This window comes from Rhincodon typus, chromosome 22, assembly GCF_021869965.1.
Source record: "Rhincodon typus isolate 14 chromosome 22, sRhiTyp1.1, whole genome shotgun sequence".
Taxonomy (NCBI): Eukaryota; Metazoa; Chordata; class Chondrichthyes; order Orectolobiformes; family Rhincodontidae; genus Rhincodon; species Rhincodon typus.
In genome coordinates, this window is record NC_063353.1 from 36,413,674 (window position 1) to 36,434,385 (window position 20,712).

At 41.3% G+C, this 20,712-nt stretch overlaps 2 protein-coding genes across 3 annotated transcripts in view; one reads left to right on the forward strand and one right to left on the reverse strand.

Annotated features, from left to right (window-relative positions):
- Positions 1 to 20: 20 nt before the first annotated feature.
- copg2 (COPI coat complex subunit gamma 2) overlaps positions 21 to 20,712 on the forward strand; it is a 59,687-nt gene continuing 38,995 nt past the window's right edge. Inside the window, exons 1-4 of one of the 2 annotated variants that reach the window (XM_048610177.1) lie at positions 21 to 173; positions 7,543 to 7,595; positions 13,509 to 13,589; positions 16,377 to 16,448. In XM_048610177.1, coding sequence (XP_048466134.1) covers positions 128 to 173; positions 7,543 to 7,595; positions 13,509 to 13,589; positions 16,377 to 16,448 — 252 coding nt within the window. In that variant the 5' untranslated portion in view covers positions 21 to 127. The other variant, XM_020515590.2, reaches the window with a different exon arrangement.
- The window catches only part of mest, a 75,456-nt gene continuing 61,474 nt past the window's right edge, over positions 6,731 to 20,712 (reverse strand). The window contains exons 12-13 of the mRNA XM_048610185.1: positions 7,563 to 7,625; positions 6,731 to 7,110 (exon numbers count right to left, since the gene is read on the reverse strand). Of these exons, the coding sequence (XP_048466142.1) occupies positions 7,610 to 7,625 (16 nt within the window). The 3' untranslated portion in view covers positions 6,731 to 7,110; positions 7,563 to 7,609. The remainder of the gene's footprint in view (positions 7,111 to 7,562; positions 7,626 to 20,712) is intronic.

Consider the following 20,712-nt stretch of genomic DNA (forward strand, 5'->3'; position numbering starts at 1 on the left):
GAGGGGCGGGCTTCTGGTGAATTGAGCCGTCAGTCATTGCGAGGGGCATGTCTGGTAATCCAAAATAAAAAGCAGAAAATGCTGGAAATCCTCAGCAGCGTCTGTAGCGAGAGAAAAGAAATAAAGGATGCCGGTTGTGAGCGAAATTTTTAATGGGAGCTGTCTTGAGAGCGGTTAGTGATGTGGGCATGCCCTATTACTGTCACTCAGAGTGGGAGGGTGCGGTTAAGTGCTGTCTCCCTGACGACGGCTTCTGGATTCGCTGCTGTAAAAATGTTGAAGAAATTCGATAAAAAAGATGAGGAGTTAGGTCAGTGATTTTGTTTTGGACGCAGAGTTACCGTTCAGTCGTTAATTCTTTTCTCTCGCTGACTCCGGGAGTCAGGCTGTGGGCCCTGTCCGCACCCGGGGGTGGGCAGGGAGAAGCCGCCGACCCCGCTCGGGTTTACCGCGGGAGAAAGGGTCTGTGTGTGGGTCAGGCTACTGTGGGAACAGTTCAGACATTTACATTGTACAGAGAGGCATGTGAGAGTAATACATGGGACAGTGAACTGCTGCTATTGACCATCTTTATTGTCGAGAGTTTTAACTGATCACTGTCATCTAAGAGTACGATCAATGGCGCACTGCAGGCGATGGCAGACTGGAACTAAACGGATTTGTATAGATTCGGGGTGGGTACTGGTGATGGTCTAGCCAGTGTGCTGATAAGGTAGTGGTTAGGACTGTAACCACTACATTGCAGCAACTCAAAAATCCAGTGCCCTGGGATGGCTGCCAGGCGCAATTTATTATTTTTTTTTTGTCCCGCAATAATACGTCTTCGACCATATCCTATATCTTAACATGCGGCTCTTCAGTGTTAAATAGCAAATTCCACTTGAGCTTTAACAATATTCGGTGTTTCCATACTGCATTTGATCACTGTATCTGATCGATCGTGCTTCTGCTCCAGTATCCAGCCTGAATAACACCAAAGATATACTTCCACTAACGCTGTGTTCTCCTGCTTCCAATTCATCCCTTCCACTGGTCATTGTGATGCCTCAGATAATGGTGTACACCATACACAGCATGACCTGGACAATAGTCAGACTTGGCCTGCTTAGTGGCATATAACATTTGTGCCAGGCAATGACCATCGTCAACAAGCAAGAATCTAATAACCTCCACTTGAAATTCAATGGCATTGTCATTGCTAAATTCCCAACTGGCACCTTTAACCAAAGATTCAATGGTCTCAGTCACATAAATACTATGGCTCTAAGAACAGGTTGAAGCTTAGATATTCTGCAATGAGCAACCCACCACCTGACTTCTCAATCTTTCTACTATCTACACAGCCAAGTCAGGAATGTGCATTCCCAGAATGAATGCAGTGCCAACAATATTGATAATAATCCACACCATTTGGGATAAGTTTGATTGAAGCCCCATCCGCACTCTTAAACATTCACTGTTTCCACCAACTGTAGCATCTATCTTCATTGGGATACATTGCAGCAACCCACTAAGGCTTCTTAGGTAGCACCTCCTAAACTCTTGAATGCTACCACCTAGAAGAACAAGCACATTAGAATTTCCACTACCTGCATATTCCACTCCAGATCACAATTTCCTGAATTAGAGATGTGTCATCTTTCGTTCATTGTTGCCAGACAAAATCCTGAAATTCCACACTGAATAGAAGTGTGGGACTGCAGCAGTTCAACAAGGATGTTCACCACCACTTTTCCAAAGCAATTACACGTGGGCATCAAATGCTGTCCTTGCCAGTGATAACCACATCCCATGAACATGTAAAGAAAAAGCTTTTGACAATTGTGCTTTCACCTGTCCTGGGTATTAGCCCTGAAATTCCCTCACTAAAACTTATTTCTTCTCTCTCTCTCTTAAATTTTTCATCATGATTTGGAGGTGCCGATGTTGGCCTTGTCAAGTGAAGTCACCTGTGAAGGAGCAGCACACTGAAAGCTTGCGATTTCAAATAAACCTGTTGGTCTATAACCTGGTGTCATGTGACTTCTGACCAAATCTTTGGTCATCTGATAATATTTGTATAGATGGTACTCACTCGCAATTTGCTTGAGAATGTTATTATGAAGCAGCTCAAGATGTTTTACTAAGTTAAACAGTGACATAACTTCCAGTTGCTAAAATTGATGTTTGGTTGCTCATTCAGTGAGAAACATACCGGCGCTTGGCTCTTAAACTGCACTGCTGTATAGCACTGGCCCTGCATGCACTTGAATGTTTCCTAGTTTTTTGTTAGAATAATACTTCTCAGCCCATGATCTTTACCATCAAGAAGGACAAGCAGCCCAATTATGAGTATGCTACAATCTTTGCATTAAGTTTCAGTTTGAGGGACAGATAAGATATTAAATTTAAATAAGGGCATGAAAGTAGAGCTAGCTAAAGTGAACTGGCAAATTACATTATGGAATAGGTCACTAGAAATGCAGTGGCAGACATTAAGGGGATATTTCAGTATTCACAATAGATACATTCCAATGACAAATAAAGTTTTCAAGAGGAGGATCTACCATCCAATTAAAGATAAGGATGTATGAAAGAAAAAAGCAATTATACAAAGATAAGTGGCAGGTCAGAAGATTGGATAGAATATAAGAAACTCCAAGGACTGTTACTTAAAAAATTAAGGAGGGAAAAGTTTAGAGCATGAGAAAATGTTAGCTAGAAATATAAACACATAGTAAGAGTTTTTATTTTTTTAAGAGTTAAAAGGAGCGATTGGCTGATAGAAAGTGAAAGTTAATCATGGAAATTAAGGAGATGCTAGGTGAATAAGTATTTTTTATCAAACTTCACTATGGAAGATACAACTAACATCCCTGAAATAGTCCTAAATGATAAAATGGAAGCTCAGAACATTGCAGTCACCATGGAAATGTTATTGTGTGAACTGTTGGAGCTTGCTGACAAGTCTTCAGGCCCTGTGGACTTCGTTCTCGCGTCTTAAAAGAAGTGGCTGGCATATAGGGTGCTGCAACAAAGATCACTGTTGAAAATAAGAGCTTATGGTGTAGAAAGTAACATACTGGCACGGATAGAAGATTGTCTACTTCACTGAAAACATTAGGCATGAATGAGTCATTTGGTGGTTGGCAAGATGTGCTGATTGGTTATTGATTACATTTTGACCAGTAGAGGCTTGCCATGGAGAATGTATCCATTAATGATGACTGACAGTTAATTACCAAGTTTTGTAAATATTTTAAACCAGGCAGGTTGACTCTGGCCAAGCATTTCCCTGAGAAACGAACAGTGAATTTTGTGTACCCAAAATGCAATGTCGGACATTAGATGTGATACTGTGATTGGTCAACATTTGACAGCTAATCCTGAATGTACAAAGAACTATGCTGAGAATCAATTTTGGATTGCCATTCAGGCTCACGTGTGGTCCACTTAGGCACTCTAGGATCTGCAACTGTTAATATACACAGCTGTTTTCTTTGAAGACGGATCATGTACATATACTGTGCCTGTTTCAACTCAGCAAGACAACTCAAACAAAATACCCAATTGTTGGTTCATTTCTCGGGGCAATGCCATGACGAATCGGAGTCAACTTGCCTTGTTCAATTTAACAGGTACAGTACATTCTGATGGCAACATCTTTACCAGTCACAAGCCACTTGTCAACCAATCAACACTTTTCACTCATACAATATAAATGTTATTTTTCCTTTACATTGCTATTCTTGTAAGCTGTCCTAATTAGTGTGAGGTGAAAAGCTTTGACATAATGTGTTTTCTTTCAGCAATGCTCAAGTTACTTCCAAAAGACTCTTCCTCTGTCCTACAATAATTATGTTCTTCTGAACTTAGCTTTAGGAACTAGCAAATCATTCTGGTAGCTATGATCAATAATACTATGTATTTGATATTGCTTTTCCATTCAGGTCTTCAGTAGCTGCTGTTATCAGCTGACCTTTGATCTTCAATGTTTGTTTTATCTCCTTTGCCATACCGCACAGAAATGCTGCTCATTCTGATCATTGTTGATTTTTCAACCAAACAACACAAATATGTATTTGTGTACTTATTTGTACCTCTTAGTTGCTTGAACTAAGCTAATAATCTTGTTCTTGTTCAAACTACAGCTATGAGAATGTATGCTTACACAATATAGTGGAATTAGTGCATGATTATGCTCGATTACCTTTTAGTAGGATAATAAACAATTTTGTCCATGGGGGCAGAACCAAAAATGTCAGGATGCACAAAATACATTTATAATTCCTGATGATCTGAAATGCAACTATTAACCTATGAGAATGGAAGAGGAAACAATCTTCTGTTTTCAAGATTCACTGTTTTGCACTTCAGTGTAAATTTAAACTTTGTTTTTAAATCACAGAAGGTAGGTCTGCAGGTACAACACGTAATTAGGAAGGCAAATGGAATTTTGCCCTTCAGTGCTAAAGGGATTGAAATAAAAAGCAGAGAGATTATGTTGCAGCTGTACAAGGTGCTGGTGCCACACCTGGAGTACTGTGTGCAGTTTTGGTCTCCTTACTTGAGAAAGGATGTACTGGCACTGGAGGTGGTGCAAAGGAGGTTCACTAGGTTGATTCTGGAGTTGAGGGGGTTGGCTTATGAGGAGAGACTGAGTAGATTGGGATTATATTCATTGGAATTCAGAAGATTGAGGGGGGATCTTATAGAAACATATAAAATTATGAAGGGAATAGATAAGATAGAAGTAGAGAGGATGTTTCCACTAGCAGGTGAAGCTAGGACAAGAGGGCATAGCCTCAAGATTAGAGGGAGCAGATTTAGGACTGAACTGAGAAGGAATTTCTTCACCCAGAGGGTTGTTAATCTATGGAATTCCTTGCCCAGTGAAGTAGTTGACGCTACTTCAGTAAACGCTTTTTAAAAAAACAGGTAGATTTTTTTTGAACAATAAAGGGATACGGTGAGAACGCGGGTAAGTGGATCTGAGTCCACGAAAGGATCAGCCATGATCTTATTGAATGGCGGAGCAGGCTCGAAGGGCCAGACGGCCTACTCCTGCTCCTAGTTCTTGTGTTCTTGTGTTCAACAGTACATGGAAGACACAAAACTATTATCTTGGGAAATTTGCAGATACATTTTGTTTTTAATATGTTAATGTTCAGAGCTAAAGTTGGTAATTAAGTTAAGCTGCAAATGTTAATCGCAAGCTTTGATACCGGTGTTGTGGCTATTGGTTCGTTTATTAGCGTATTCTGGATCTCCATGTGAAAAGTATGATGATACAACTGCACAAGCGATTCTTGCTAGGTAGTGTCATGTTGTCCTCATCAAGAGCCTTGCATATATTTGGCTTTTTGTCCAGGAATAGAAGTTCTTTGCGAATAGGTAGATGCTGGTAAAATTTAATGGGCATTGTCAATTACAACTACCCAGTTTTTGAGATCATCACAATTTTGTCAATGCTCTTGGTAAGAATGCAAAGCAGCAATTTGATTCCAGAGCCCAACCACATTTTCAAATTAGAGTAGTAATTCTCCAACACAATCCAAAAATAAACAAGATGAATGCACTGAGATTATCTAAGCATCAACCGATTGTGTCCATATACTAAAGTATTAAGTGTGGTTGAACAGTATCTCAATATTTTTTCTTTAGTAATTTTCTTTCCTCCTCAAACGCACACTGTCATGTGGGATGTTTCAGTGGGTAAACATCTGGTACCTTATTCAGGTGGCACTTCTTGTATGAATTTAATAGGGAGATTATTTGACTTTGGGGGCAAGACAGCTGAGTTTGGTACTGTACTTGATCAGTATTCAAACTTGCCATCAGAAGCGACTGGACAATAGATGCCTTGGCTGTGCTTTTCTGCTTTTATCAAATCATGAATGCTGGGGCCAGTTGATAAACCCCAACAAACATTCTGGCTGTGATCAGACCAGAAGATCAAACCCAGATCCTACTGCTTATTCAGGATTTCATCTTGTTTTCAGATAATGATTGTAATATCCTTGGGGCGGCATGGTGGCTCCGTGATTAGCCTCACAGCACCAGGGACCTGGGTTCAATTCCAACCTCAAGCGACTGCCTGTATGGAGTTTGCCCATTCTCCCTGTGTCTGCATGGGTTTCCTCCCACAGTCCAAAGATGTGCAGGTTAGGTGGATTGGCCGTGCTAAATTGCGCATAGTGTCCAGGGTGTATAGGTTAGGTGGATTAGCCATGGGAAACGCAGGGTTACAGGGATACACTAGAGGGGTGAGTCTGGGTGGGATGCTCTTCAGAGAGTCAGTGTGGACTTGTTGGGCTGAATGGCCTGTTTCCACACTGTAGGGATTCTATGACTTTTCTCCTTTTTGTGTTGGAAGAATGGTAAAATAGAAGTTTATCTTTGTGACTGAATTTGTAGAATCTTTCCTGGTGCAGGCATAACATATTGGTGAAGATATGTTTCAAAGTAGGTACGTTTATAAATAAATTGTGAAATAAAAAAAATCAATAAATGTGTTTCTGTGTTGGCATGCTATTAATATGAAATGTTGGGTATGCTAATCTAACCTATGGAAAAATGCGCAACAGCTTGGTAAATTCTAGTGTTGGTTTTCTGACCGCGTTCACTGCAATGAAACTGATTTATCTTGACTCATTAAAAAGCACAATGAAAGAATGCAGTAAAGGTTGAAGTGGTTTAATAATCTGTCAGGGAGCTCATGAACATTGCATTTATGTTAACTTTAATGATTAGGTTTTTTATTTGCACGGTGAAATGTATGTGAAGTGTCAGTATTGGATACATGGATAGGTGTAAAACTGGGAGAAATCTACCAACTGTTTAGGGATGAATTTTTCCAGCCTTGAATTATGCTACCTGTAATAGTTTTTGCTGTGTTGTCCTCTGAGCTCCATGCACAGTAGTGGCCTCTAGAATTAAAAGCCAATACTTTAGCAGACCAGTTTCACATTTATCTCTATAACTGATACTGACAATTCACATACGTTGTGGAAAAATAATCTTGGAATCCTATATCATAATAATTGGCATGTGAAGAATCTCCTAACAGCTGTGCGTGTGCACAGCTTGGAGGATACGTTACCCCAAGTGACGTGGACAATGGCGAGTCAACTGGAAAAATAAGACGAGATTGAGAATCAATGCCTTGGCTTTTTGTGCATTGCCACATCATTCAGAACTTGTAGGCTCACTGTACTTCTATCTTGCCTGTTAACACAGACATAAAACCAGGCAGCTTATCATCTTTACCAGTAGTGATCAGTCAAGGGAATGGGCGTTGCTTTACAGCACAGTGCTATCCCAATGTCACACTTACCGCATGTGCCAACAGCATATGGCAAATACACTGTTCAATCAAATGACCGCATCTGAAATTCTAAGAGCAGTAGTGCTCAGTTAAATATGGGAAACTGGTGTGAGTTAGGGGTCACAGATACAGTGAGTCAAGGGTATTGCCCACCTTTTGAAACACTTAATTTGTAGCACACACAATAATACTAATCTGCGTATTGTATTCACTTTCATTCTTTACATGCTTTTTAGGAAGTGGATCCAATCCTTACCAACATTTGGAGAAGAGTGCAGTACTACAAGAGGCAAGTCTTCATCATCAACTTTCTTTTATTCTGGGAATGAAAGAAACGATGTCATTGCAAATGTTGTGTAATTTAATTTTTAAAAGATGACTTAATTTAAAGAGAACCCTCCCTACTTTCCTGTGGTGACAAAAGAAAATTGTGATGATCATGATGCAGTTTTAGAATTTCAATTTACAGCCCATTATGCTTAGGCTTTGAAAGTGCTTAACTCCCACATCTCTGATTGTATCCGTAGCCCAGTAAGGTTCTCATCCTTAAGTACTTTTACAACTCGCTTTTAAAATTATTTATGGAATCAGCTTCTAGCACCTTTTTGAGGTAGATTGTGATCGATCATTGCAGATTGGAGTGAAAACACTTTCTTGGCATCCGTCCTCTAGATCTTTATCCAATGATTTTGTTTCTGCAATCTCATTACTGACCCACTTGCCAGATGGAATTATTTTTCTTCATCTGCTGTGTCAAAATCTCTCATCATCTTGGAAACTTTTAAAACAGAATAGTAGTAACTATTAAAAGGCAAAATAAGTATATGGGTTTTATTCATGGGTGCATTAAATGCAAAGTCAATTTCATGATCAAGTTGTGCCAGATATTGATTAAGCTATATTTGGAATATTGAGCAGTTTTGGGAGCATGAAAATAATAGATGCATGGAAAATAGTGAAGATTAATTGGAATTTATGAGAATTGAGAGGATACAGTTACAAAATGTAGGTTACAAAAACTGAAGCTGTAGCAGAAAGATCAGAGAAACCATCAAAATTTTAGAAGGTGTTTCAGGAGGGAATTGTGCATTATTTCTATTTATCAGTGAAACGTAGCATAAACTTGGGATTAGAACTAGAAAGATAAATAGTAATATAAGAAGAAATGGTTTCATGCCAACCATTATTAGATTGTCAGATGCGTTATAACAAGTGTGTATTGAACTTGAGTCAGTACTGACCTTTAAGGAGAATTAACGTTGAACATCAGAGTACAGTTATTGATGGTTTTGGATAGAGAACAACAGGATAATAGAAAGCTTGAATGCGGCACAAACTGAATGGTTTCCATCCTGTCTAGAAATTTAAGCATTTTTAGTTCTGAAGTATTTCTCATTACACTTACTGAATGACAGACTTTTCATCTGATTGCTGAAGGCTCTGTAAAATGACTATTTACACACAGAAAATGTTTAGAAATTGTGCCTTTAACTAGCATTGGGTTCAAATAGTATTTCATTCCTGAACCAGATAACATGCTTGCATGATATTACATACTTAATTTAAACTGTTTCATTTTAAAATGGTGAACTGAACAATTCGGTGATAAACTTTCAAACGTTTGGCCAGCAGATCAAAACGTTTGGTTTGCACTTATGAAATGTTTTGGTTCAGATTGTATCACGGTCCAGATAGAAAAACTTGCAGAGGATCATGAAGCAGTTACCCTGAAATTGCACTATTTCAGTGGCATAAGGTATTCACTTGAAATTTGTCACTATTTTACTGGAGCTTTCAAACTATTTTGTTTTAATTTTTTTAAATTTAAGACAAGAGCTTCAAGTACTTTTGTTAGTTGCCACAGTGCATTTCTGACTTTAGGTCAGTTTTTAAGAATTGGAATGCAGTAAATGATCTTTAGAAGCACCAGAGAGCTGGTGGCAATTGTTGGCTTCTATTTTAATGGTTGGGTGTTGACTATTCTGTTTTCATTCTGAAGATTTTCATGAAAATTAGATTGACTAGCTAAAAGTATTAAAAAAATTTCCAGGATACTTCAGTATCCTACAAAACAGGACTTAATTAAACAAACCTTTTGTTAACTTTGAATTCATGCCAGTTGCACCGTTTTTTTGATTTTATATTTTGAAAACGTCTTGATTATTCTGTGTATTTGAATATTTATCAGTATGTGTGATATGCATGTATTCTTGGATATCTACATGAATTAATGTGTTAATACACTATAACTACTTTTTTACTAAGTTTAATCCAACACAGTTTGTTAGGAAATTGCAACTTTACACCAATTCTAAAAGTCCTGGTTTAAATATTTGGGTTGTCTCACCTTGACCCTAATGTTGAGACCCCATTTGGAAAAAATCTGACTATCAGCAAGCAGTTGTTCTCTCCTAGTTTGGCCTGACTAGTGGAAATGTCACACTAGTATAAATGAGGGTATTTTTCTGATTTCGTGAAGCATACGAAGAGAAGATCATATATGTCCTGTTGTAAAATTGTAACACTGTTTGAGGGACAGGCTTATAATTTCAGCTCAGCGTATTGAAATTCAAACTTTTTAGTTTTCTAGAGTTGAGACAACATAACTGTCTATTCAACTTGCACTGTAGTAGACCTAAACATTGTCAATTTTGACATTGAAAGTCACGTTTACAAAAGGATCTTATTCCCCATCTTAGACAAAAAAATCTGCAGATGCTGGAATCTAGACAAACAGGAGGCAGGAAGAATACAGCAGGCCAGACAGCATCTGGAGGAAAGTCAATGTTCTGAATATTACCCTTCTTCAGGACTGGGTGTGGTGGTAGGGGGAGCTGCAGACAAAGAGGTTGGGGGAAGGAGGGGTAGCGGAATGGTGGTGATAGGTGGACACCTGTATTGGGTAAGATCTGGTTGGTCGATGGGAGGGATGAATCCGGTTGGTAGCTGGAAGGGAGTGTCAGGAGGTGGAGCTGGAAACGGAGCTGGGGGATGGATGGGAAGGTTATTTGAAATTAGAGAACATAGTGTTGAATCCTCCAGGCTGTGGGGTTCCCAGGCAGAAGTTGAAATGGGCGCTGGCCAGAAAGTTAGGCTGGCTCATTACGGACCAGGCAAAGATGCTTGGAGAAGTGGTCACCTAGCCTACGTTTGGGCTCATCACTGTAGAGAAGACCATATTGGGAGCACCGGATGCAGTAGACTAGGTTGGAGGAGATGCAGGTGAAGCTTTGTCTCTCCTGGAAGGACTGTTTAGGGCCCTGGATGGAGGTGAGGGAGGTGGTGTGTGGGCAGGTGTTTCATCTTTTACGGTTACAGTGGAAGGTATTGAGGGGAACGTACCAGGGCAGGGGTGTGGTTAATGGGGATTGTGGCATGAACTAAGGAGTGGCGAAGGGATGGTCCTTGCAGAAGGCAAAGAGGGGTGGGGAGTGGAAGATGTTCCGGGTGATGGGGTCTAATTGGAGTTGGCGGAAGTGATTGAGGATGATACATTGGATGCAGAGGCTGGTGGTGTGGAAACTGAGGACAAGGGGGAATCCTATTTTTATTATGTTTTGGGGGATGTGGTTTAGAGCTGTGGAGCAGGGAATGGAGGAGGCGTGGTGGAGGGCTGTCTGGATGACAGGGGAGTAAAGAACATTGTTTGAAAAAGGAGGACAGCCGTGATGCTTGGGAGTGGATTGTCTCCTCGTCAGAGCAGATGCAATGAAGATGACGGAATTGGGAAAACCGGATGGAGTTTTTGCAGGGTACAGGGTTGGGAGAGGTGTAGTCCAGGTAGCTGTGGAGTATGTGGGTTTATAGTAAATGTCGGTCCATAAACTGTCACCAGAAATGGAAACAGAGAGGTCAAGAAAGGGGAGGGAGGTGTCTGAGATAGACCAATTGTGAACTTGAGGGCGGGGTGGAAGTTGTTAGCGAAGTCGATGAACTGATCCAGTTCAGCCTGGTTTCAGGATGCAGCACCGATGCAGTCATCAGTGTAACAGAGGAAGAGTTGGGGAACAGTACCAGTACACGAACTGAAGAAGGACTGTTCGACATAACTGACAAAGAGGCAGGCGTAGCCGGGGCCCATGTGAGTACCCATTGCAACCCCCTGGATTTGGAGAAAGTGGGAAGAATTGAAGGAAAAGTTTTTGAGAGTGAGGACTAGTTCAGAGAGGCGGAGGATGTTATTTGTATGGGGGGAATGGATGGGTCTGTTGGAGAGGGAAAAAATGAGGGCCTGTCGGCTGTTCTTGTGTGGTTTGGACGTGTATAGGGATTGCATGTACGTAGTAAAGATGAAGCGCTGGGCGCCAGGAAACTGGAAGAGATGTGTTTAGTGGTGCAGGAACATGCAGAGACGATAGATCAACCGGGGTAGTTGGCCTTGTGGATCTTGGGGAGCATGTAGAACCAGGCAGTGCGGGGCTGGGGGACTATAAGGCTGGAGGCAGTGGAGGGGAAGTCACCGGAAGAGCTGAGGTCATAGGCAGTGTGGGACATGGTAGCTTGATGGGCCATGCTGGGGTCGTGGTCAAGGGGGATGTAGGACTTGTGTTGGAGAGTTGGCGATCGGCCTGTGTGACCTAGAGGTCTGTCCTCCAGACTACCATCACCCTGTCTTTGTCAGCAGGTTTGATTGGTGCGGAGCAATGGACGTTCACAGGGGGAGAGGTTGGAGTGGGTGAGGGGGGTAGAGAAATCGAGGCGGTCAATGCTAACTGCCAATGCGACAATGAAGAGGTCCTGGACGGGTAAGAGGCCGGCAGGGGGTGTCCAAGAGGAGAGGAAAGTTGGAGGCGGGAGAAGGGCTCCCAGAGGGTGGTTGGGAATCTTTATCGAAGAAGAAGGCATGGAGGCAGTGGAGAAGAGCTCTACGTCGTGGCGGGCACAAAACTCGGTGAGGTGGGGGCAGAGGGGCACGAATGTGAGCCCTTTACTGACAACAGAATGTTTGGCCTCAGGCTTTTGAGGTCGGGGGCATGCTGAATATGTGGCAAGATTCAGGGTTGGGGTTTTGGGGTGTCTCAAGAAGGATGAAGGAGTGGAGGTGAGAGGGCGATAGCATGTGATGGGTGACTGTTGGACGCGTGTGGTGGGTTGGAGTAGTTGGGAGGTGGGGAAGGAGAGTGGGAGAGGAGTGGGCTGGAGTATTCGTTGGGGCAGGGGTGTGGGAGACATGAGGTAGAGAGGAGGGGGGAGAGGTGGAGGGGTGGAGGGATAGAGTGTATTGTGAGGGTGGACAGATGAAAAGGGAGAGGTTTGCTGGCTAGCTGCAGATGGGCAGTAAGACCCAGGGGTGACCCTGGGGATAGGGGTCCATGTTCATATTTTGCACCACACTCCCCACCAACCACTTCAACCCTACCCCCTCCACAGCCCCGCGGTACCTTCCCCTGTAACTGTAAAAGATGCGACACCCACCGACACACCGCCCCCTTCACCTCCATCCAGGAACAGTCCTTCCAGATGAGACAGAGCTTCAGCTGCATCGCCTCCAACCTAGTCTACTGCATCTGATACTCCCGATGTGGTCTTCTCTACATTGGTGAGACCAAATGTAGACTAGGTGACCGTTTCGCCGAGCATCTTCACCTGGCCCATAATGACCAGCCTAACCTCTCGCCCATTTCAACTCCACCGCCCCCTCCGTCCCCACTCCCCCTCCGTCATGTTTGTCCTTGTTCTCCTGCAGTGTTGCAGTGATTCAGAATGCAGATTTGAGGAACAACACCTTATCTTCCGCCTGGGCACCTACAGCCCGAGGACTCAACATTGAGTTCTCTAATTTCAAATAACCTTTCCATCCATCCCCCGGCTCCCTTTCCAGTCCCACCTTCTCCCTTCCATTCCACCTACTGCTTCCAGCTACCAACCAGATTCATCCCCTCCATCAACCAATCAGAGCGTACCTAATACTGGTGTCCACCTATCAACACCATTCCGTTAACCCCTCCCCCCACCCTCTTTATTTCCAGCTCCCCTACCCCCACATCCAGTCCTGAAGAAGGGTAATAACCGAAATGTTGACTTCTCCTTTGCTCCTGATGCTGCCTGGCTTGTTGTGTTCTTCCAGCCTCCTGTTCATTCCCAATCTTGTGGAGGACAAAAGCTGTCTGCAATAGAATTTTATCAAGAAACACCAGCTCATATGAATAATTTTATTGCTAGATTTCTATATTGCCTTGACAAACGTTTTTATTGTCCACAGGCCCGTATTTTCAATGAAACACCATTAAATCCCAGAAAATGCTTACATATTCTTACAAAGATTCTGTACCTGCTCAACCAGGTAAGATGTTACAGTATCATAGAACAGTTACAGCACAAAAGAAAGTAATGTCCACTTTGGCTCTCAGAACAACTCAACTAGTCTCAATCCACCATCTATTCCCCATAGCCCTGCCCTTCCCATTTTATCCACTTCCCTTTTTCAATGCCACAATTGAACAAGCCTGTGCTACACTCAGGCAGTACAGTTGTCAAGTATTCTTACTATTCAATTTGAGATCCTCGTGCACTAAATCTCATGTTAAGTTTAGAGGGAGATTACCTTTTGATAAAATGCTTGACTGTGAGCGAAATTTATAGAATGTCTTGAGTATAATATATCTCTGGCTATGCATTTTCTATGTTCTCTTCAAAGAAATCATTCCCAAAAGGATCTAATGTATTAATTTATATAGAATGTGAGTCTAATGAGTTTAGAGAGAATCGTTTTAACAATAACTGACTTTAGTGTCATTTTGTGTTTCGACAGAGAAGATTAAGTGTTTCCATTTCTGTATGCTGAGAAACAATGAGTAACGTGGAATCATAAAAGCTTCCAGCACCAAAGGATATTAATCAGCCTGTTATGTCTGTGCTAGCTCTTTGCTACATCAATCCAAAACTAATCCCACTGACCTGTCTATTCTTCTAGGTTTGCACCTTCCTCAGCTTTAAATGTTTACCTTAAAAGAAGCAAACATCTCTCTCTAATAGTTAGCTTAATTTATATGTTAATTGTTGAAATAGTAGAATGACGTTCAAATATCTTAAACATCTCTTTCATCCTCAAATATTGATTGGCAATCACAATGTGATTGTAGACCACTATTTGTTACGTTTCATATCATGGGTATAAGTTGTGCACTGACTAACTCTCTTGACCCTCAAAGCCTGTCAAATATTTAAAGATAGGAATGTAATAGAATACCATCCAGTTGTCTGGATGCATGCAGCTCCAAGAATACCCAAGAAGCTCAACAGCATTCAAGATAAAACAGCCTGCTTGATTAGCACCCATCCACCACCTTAAATATTTACTTCCTCCAGCACTAATGCACAGTGATAGCAATGTGTGCCATATACAATATTCACTGTAGCAACTTATCATGGCTGCTGTGACAGCATTATCCAAATCCTCAAACTCTACCACTTAGAAGAATCAGGACAGGATCCACATGTGAACACCAGTTTTGCTTTAAGTCATACTGTCCTGACTTGGAACAATATTGCTGTCCCTTCACTGTTATTAGATCAAAGTCCTGGAACTGCATCCCTCTCAGCACTGCAAGAACACTGACACTGCACAGACTGCAGTGGTTCTTGAAGTGGTCCGTGGCAATAAGGGATAGGCAATAATTGCTGAACATGCCAGCAACATTAACGTCCAACAAATGAATAAAAGAAAAGCAAGCAAAACGTTTGTTAGAAATGGAAGATTTGAATTTGTCCAATGTAAAATTATATTTTTAAAGTTAATGGATAAATCTTGTTATAATCCCCCTCCTTGATCATTTTTAGTAATTGATCATTAATCATTTTCAGAACTGGAAGCAAGCTATTCTGAATTATTTTGTTTTGCAAATATGCATAGAAAAAACAAATTTGAAAAGTAAATCAGACTTATTCCAATGTTGTTCTTCTCTACACAATATAAAGTCAATTTGTGCATTTGCTGATTAAAATTTCACTTTTTGTTCACAGGAAATTGTTGTTAACTCTATAAAACAGTGTACCCACTTATAATTGAATGGTTGATTGAACCTGGCCAGCTTAGTATCTGAGTTTGGTTTTGCATAAAGAGATATGACTGGATTGTTGAACTGCAACACTAAAATGTTTTTTGTTATTCATTCATAAGGTGGCAAAGCCAGTATCTTTTGCCCATCCCTAATTGCCCCTGAAAGTGGTTCATCTGCATCACGTTCTTATTGGTGCAATACTTTGATGCAATTAAGAATTCTCAGGACAAGTTCACTAGAGTAAATCCTATCATAGGCATGAACTGACTAGGGTCTCTTCTAAAAACTGATTATTATTCCAGAGTAGGATGGGTAAATTTTTCCAACGGGTGTCATTTTTTCCTTTGCTTCTTTTTAAAATAGATCTGACATACAAAAGCCGTCATCTGTAATTCATGGAGTATGCAATGTTTTTTGGAGATACCATGTCATACCTTAAGCAATTATTGTTAAATTTTCCTTGTAAATTGGGTGTGGTAAGCTGCTGCCCTAGTCCTTTAAAGGGATATTTAATGTTGTGAATTTTCAACAACAGTGTTCACACTTGATAGATTCCACAAAAGAATGAACAATAAATAATAAATAACACATACATGGACATGACCTCAGGACATCTTAAAGCGTTTGATTGCCAATTAGCTACTTTTGAAATAGTTATTTTTGTAAATGCTGCGAAACCGTCACATTTTTTCACAGCATGTCCTGCAGCCAACAAAAGATAATGTGCACATAGTCTGTTTTAATTATGTTAGTTGATGGATAAATAGTGGCACTGAGAGAAGACATGAAGATCATCAAGTTAGAGAACATCAAACAGGGTGTTTTTCACTGGATGGCATAACATGATATTGTAACTTGTAATAATGAAAATGTAGCCAAAATTTTCAAAAGGCCCAACTGAGGACTCATTCGTCATCCCATTTGCTTCAGATTCCTGCAAGTCATCAGGTAGAGATCGAAGGGTCCCGACCTAAAACATCAACTTTCCATCCTCTGATGCTGCCTGGCCTGCTGTGTTCCTCCAGCTCCACACTGTGTTATCTCTGCTTTCTCTTTCTGTTCTCTTCAAGGGGGATCATTTTGGAACAACAGAAGCTACTGAAGCCTTTTTTGCAATGACCAAACTGTTTCAGTGCAATGATGTAAGTATCCGCTGGGTGTGACCATGAAGTCTGAAGAATGTTTTCGCATTTTAAAATAATTAATGTTTTATACTTATTTTGTGGCCAAATTCCAGATTGCACTACATCAATTGACTAAGGCCCACTGGATTGGTGCAATATATTAACATACATTGAGGATTGGTTAACAGACAGAAAGCAGTAGAAATAGTTTAGTCACTTTGGGTTTGGTAAGAGTACCACAAAGATCAGTTTTTGGATCTCAGATACATACAGACTATGTCAGTGACTTGGAAGAGTCAAAGTAATTTTTCTAAGTTTGTTTGATTACAAATCTAGGTGAGAAAGCTTTGAGGATGCCATAAAGAGGCAGCAATGAGCAATGCACTGGTTAAGTGATCAGGCAGATGGACTATCATGTGGAAAAATATGAAATTAGCCATTTTGTAGAAGGGAAAGGCAGGTCTTTTTTTAAAAGAATTAAGATGAGTAAATGTTGATATTCAAAGGGAGAAGGGTAACCTTCTACAAAAATTTCAAAAAATGACATGCAGGTACTGCAAGCAGTTAAGAGGGCAATTTGTTTGTTAGCATTTGTTACAAAGGTATTGAATACAAAAGAAATGAAATCTTACTACTAATATGCTTATATATAAAACATTGATATTGTGTGGCACTACCATCCTGCTAATTGCGGCAGACTTTGAACACATTTAGCAACTCAAAATTGGGGATCCATAAGGCAGAGTGGGCTGTCAGCAACCACAATTGTATTCCTTTAAACTCTCTCACCCCATGGCCTAGCATGTCCCCCACTCTACCATTATCATCAAGTCGAGAGACACCGTGATTCAATGAAGATTATAGGAGGGCATGCCAAGAACAGCACCAGGCATGCCAGAAAATGAAATATCAAATCATTGGAGATATTACATCGAACTCATTGCCAAACAGCAGAAGACAGGGCTAAGTGAACCCATAACCAGTGGGGTAGATGTAGCTCTGCTGTCCTAACACATCTAGTTGTGAATGGTGGATGGCAATTGAAAAACTAACAGGATGAGGAAGCATCCCCATCTTCAATGATGGGGGAGCGTAACATATCAAAGGAAAAGACAAGGATGATGTATTGTCATCCATCTTCAGCCAAAAGTGCTGAGTGGATGACCCATGTTTGCCTCCTCTGGAAGTCCCCAATAGCACAGATGGCAGTCTTCAGTCAATTGGATTCACCTTACATGATATCAAGAAATAGCTGAAGGCACTAGTTACTACAAAAGCTATGGGCTCTGACAGTATTTTGGAAACAATACTGAAGAGTTGCACTCCAAAACTAGGCACCAGCCAAACTGTTCCAAGACCGTTGCAACATTGCATCTACTTGACAATGTAGAATGTTGCTGGTACGAGCTGTTTACAGGGAAGCAGGACAAATCCAATCCAGCCAGTTACCACCCAATCAGTCCACACCCAATTGTCAGTCATATGATGGAAAGGGTCATTAACAGTCCTATGAAGCAGCACTTACAAAGGAATAATCTACTGACTGATGCAGGAAGTTGTGGGAAGTTAGGGAGGAATTCGTGGGGCCCCAAGCAGAAATATTTGTATCACCTACAAACACAGATGAAGTACTGAAGGGCTGGAGGTGGCTAAAGTTGTGGACATCATTTAAGAAAGACTGAGGAGAATCCTGGAAACCATAGTCCTGTGAACCTGACATCAGTGGTGGATAAATTGTTGGAGGTGATTCTGAAAGATAGGATTTACATGCCTTTGGAAAGGCAAGGACTGATCAGGGATAGTCAGCATGGTTTAGTGTGAGGAAAATTGAGGTCTCACAAACTTGATTGAGTTTTTTTAATGAAATAAACAAAAAGATTGAGTGCAAAGCGAGAGATGTTGTTTACTTGGACTTTAGTAAAGTCTTTGACAAGGTTCCGTATGGTGGACTAATGAGTAAAGTTAGATCACATGGGATTCAAGGTGAGCTTGCCAATTGGATACAAAATTGGCTTGACGGTGGGAGCCAGAGAGGGATGAAGGAGCGTTGTTATTTGGCCTGTGACCAGAGGTGTACCACAGGGATTGGCACTGGGTCTACTTTTGTTTGTCATTTATCTAAATGATTTGGATGAGAACAAAGGAGGCATGGTTAGTAAGTTTGCAGATGACACCAAAGTTGGAGGTATAGTGATCAGTGAAGAAGATTATCTAAGATTACAAAGAGATCTTGATCAATTGAGTCAATGGGATGAGGAGTGACAGATGGAGTTTAGTTTGGATAAATGTGAAGTATTGCATTCTGCTAATACAAACAAGGAAAGACTGATACAATTAATATAGAGCCCTGGTTAGTGTTGTAGAACAGAGAGACGTAGGGGTTCGGGCACATAAGTCTTTGAAATTTGCCTCACAGATAGATAGGTAGTTAGAAGATGTTTAGCACGCTTGCTTTCTTTGCTCAGAACCTTGAATATAGGACAACACAGGAGTTAGGATGTCATTTTGAGGTTGTACAGGATGTTGTTGAGGCCTCTTCTGGAGTACACGGTGCAGTTCTGGCCACCCTGCTATAGGAAGGATATTATTAAATTGGAGAAGGTTCAGGAAAGACTTACCAGATGTTGGCGGGAATGGAGGGTTTGAGGTATAAAAATAAATGGGAAAAGCTGGAACTTTTTCAGTGGAGGTGTGAGCTTATTGAGGTTTATAAAATCATGAGGGCCATAAATAAGGTGAATGACAAGCATCTTTTCCCTAGGGTGGGGAAGTTCAAATCTAGGGGGCATATTTTTAAGATGAGAAGGGAAAGATTTATAAAGGACACAAGGGCAATTTCTTTTACAGTGTGGTTTGTGTGTGGAATTAACTGGCAGAGAAATTGGTGGATGCAAGTACAGTAACAATGGTTAAAAGACATCTGGATAATTCATGAATAGGAAAAGTTTGAAGGGATATGGGCCATGCACAGGCAGGTTGGAGTAGTTTAGTTTGAGAACATGGTCAGTGTGGACTGGTTGGACTGAAGGGTCTGTTTCCATGCTGTATGTCTCTGTGACTCAGTTTGGGTTCAGTCCAGGCACTCAACTCCTGACCTCATTTCAACCTTGGTCCAAACATGGACTAAAGAGCTGAACTCTAGGAGTGAGATATGAGTGATTGCCCATGGCATCAAGGCAACATTTGACTGAGAACAGCAAACTGGAATCAATGAAAGCTGGGGGAATCTTTCCACTGGTTGAAGTCTACCATAGGGTAAAGGAAGATGCTTGCAGTTTGGGGTTGATCATCTCCACTCCAGATTACGACAGCAGTAGGTCTTCAGGGTAGTGTCGCACACTGAGCATCCTCACCTGCTTCATAAATTACCTTCTCTTCATTACAGTGAGGATAATCGCAGATAAATGTGCAAGTTTAGTGTCATTCACAACTCCTCTGATTCTGAAGTAGTCCATGTCCATACGTAGCAAGACCTTGACCACATCCATCCAGTCTTTGGCTGATTTGCAGCAAAATCTTACATGCCACTTAAGTACCAGGTAAGATTCTCTTCAAAAAAGAGAGTCTTTCTATTGCCTTTGACATTCAATGACATGAGTTTTTTTTTTTATTCATTCACGGGGTGAGGGCGTCTTGGCTAGGGCATCATTTATTGCCCATTCCAGGGTCAAGAGTCAACCACATTGCTATGTGTCTGGAGTCACATATAGCCTAGGCCAGGTAAGGATGGTAGTTTCCTTGCCTAAAGGACTTTAGTGAACCAGATGGGTTTTTCCCAACATTCAACAACGTATTCATGCTCATCATTAGACTCTTAATCCCAGATTTTTATTGAATTCAAATTCCACCAACTGATGTGGTGGGATTTGAACCCGTGTTCCCAGAACATTAGCTGGGTCTCTGGATTGACAGTAGCACTGGGCCATTGCCTCCACCACCACTGAATTCCTGACCATCAATATCCTGGGGGTTGTCATTGACTGGGAACTGAACTGAACCACCCACCTAAATGCTGTGGCTGCAAAAGTAGCTCAGAAGCCTCCTGTCTCCCTAATGCCTGTCCACCATCTGATGAGGAGTTTGATGGAATAGTCTCCATTTGCCCAGATGGATGCAGCTCCAACACCACCCACGAAACTTGCCACCATCGAGGACGAAACATTGAGCTTGATTGGCACCCATCGACCAACTTCAGCATTTTCTCTCTTTATCGTTGATGCACAATTGCAACAGTAATAACCTCTACAAGATCCACTGCAGCAACTCAGCAAAGCTGCTTCAA